Genomic DNA, 1,053 nt, shown 5'->3' with positions numbered 1-1,053 from the left:
GCTGTACGTCTCCTGCTTGAAGGTGGCCAGCATGCAGGAGGGGGAGGACAGCGAGGAGAGCTCCATGGAGGCCAGGCCGCTCTGATGCTGTTCCAAGTTCAAAATATCCTTGACCGAGAAGGGTGTCGTTGTCACAGGGCTAGGAAACATTGCGGAGGAGAGCGGGGCAGCGGCCGCAGCCCAGGGTCATGGAAAAGTAGGTGGGGAGCAGCCAACCTGGAGCAGTGGTGGAGCGTGGGCTCACGGAGGGGGCACATAGCATTCCCGCGAGTAGCCTTGACTTGTGCACTGGAAGCAGGTAGGACCAGACCATAAGGGAAGGGAAGGAGGGACTAGGCAGTTTTTGGGTGACTTTAGCTTTCTATTGGCCAACATTGCAGTGATGGTATGAGAGATGCAAAGTTCCATGTCACCTAATATAGTAATACATCTCAAAAACATCCCCACTCATTTAAAGGGGCGGCACTGTATTTATCCAGCTTTCCCCCGCTGAGTTTGTTGATCCATTAAAAAAAAAAATCCAGAATGGCCTAATGTGTACAAAGCCACTATCTGATGCCATCTATCATACAGTCAGATTAAATAAACAGGCCGGGAGGAAACCATCAACCAAATATGTGCTGATTTCATTTTTTTTTAAGCGAGGGAACGAAGGTTTGGGTTTTATTCTGCAATATCCGATCTCAGGAACTAGAAAACGGGAGTTCACTGTTGTGTGAAGAGCACTCAAGGGGAAAACCGCGCTTAAGGTTTATACAGATATTCTGAAGCTGCATAACGCCCGCAAAATCCAGCTGATAGGAGAGAGCTCCTATGAGCTCCTGCATGGCTTTGGAAGGGGAAATGCCGGTTGGGTTTCCCCCCCGCCTGTTTTTAAACCTTTAAAAAAAAAAACCCCCCCCCCCCCCAAAAAAAAAAACCAAACACCCAAACAAACAAAAACCCAACCCAAAAAAATGCGGGTTGAAGGCGTTGCAAAATATACAGGGGTGCTGGGGGCAAGAGAGGAGCGAGAGGAGCAAGTCAAAGCAACCGGCCGCTGGGCTGCGGCCG

At 49.9% G+C, this 1,053-nt stretch overlaps 1 protein-coding gene across 1 annotated transcript; it reads right to left on the bottom strand.

Moving 5' to 3' along the window:
• Positions 1–3: 3 nt before the first annotated feature.
• On the bottom strand, positions 4–150 carry LOC104075710 (homeobox protein Nkx-2.5-like; the record flags this gene model as incomplete). Its single annotated transcript, XM_009576298.1, has 1 exon — positions 4–150. A coding segment is annotated over exon 1 (147 nt), but the record flags the coding sequence as incomplete, so codon positions are not given.
• Positions 151–1,053: the final 903 nt, after the last annotated feature.

This window comes from Fulmarus glacialis, unplaced genomic scaffold, assembly GCF_000690835.1.
Source record: "Fulmarus glacialis isolate BGI_N327 unplaced genomic scaffold, ASM69083v1 Scaffold30044, whole genome shotgun sequence".
Lineage (NCBI taxonomy): Eukaryota > Metazoa > Chordata > Aves > Procellariiformes > Procellariidae > Fulmarus > Fulmarus glacialis.
This window is presented reverse-complemented; position numbering and strand designations above follow the sequence as displayed.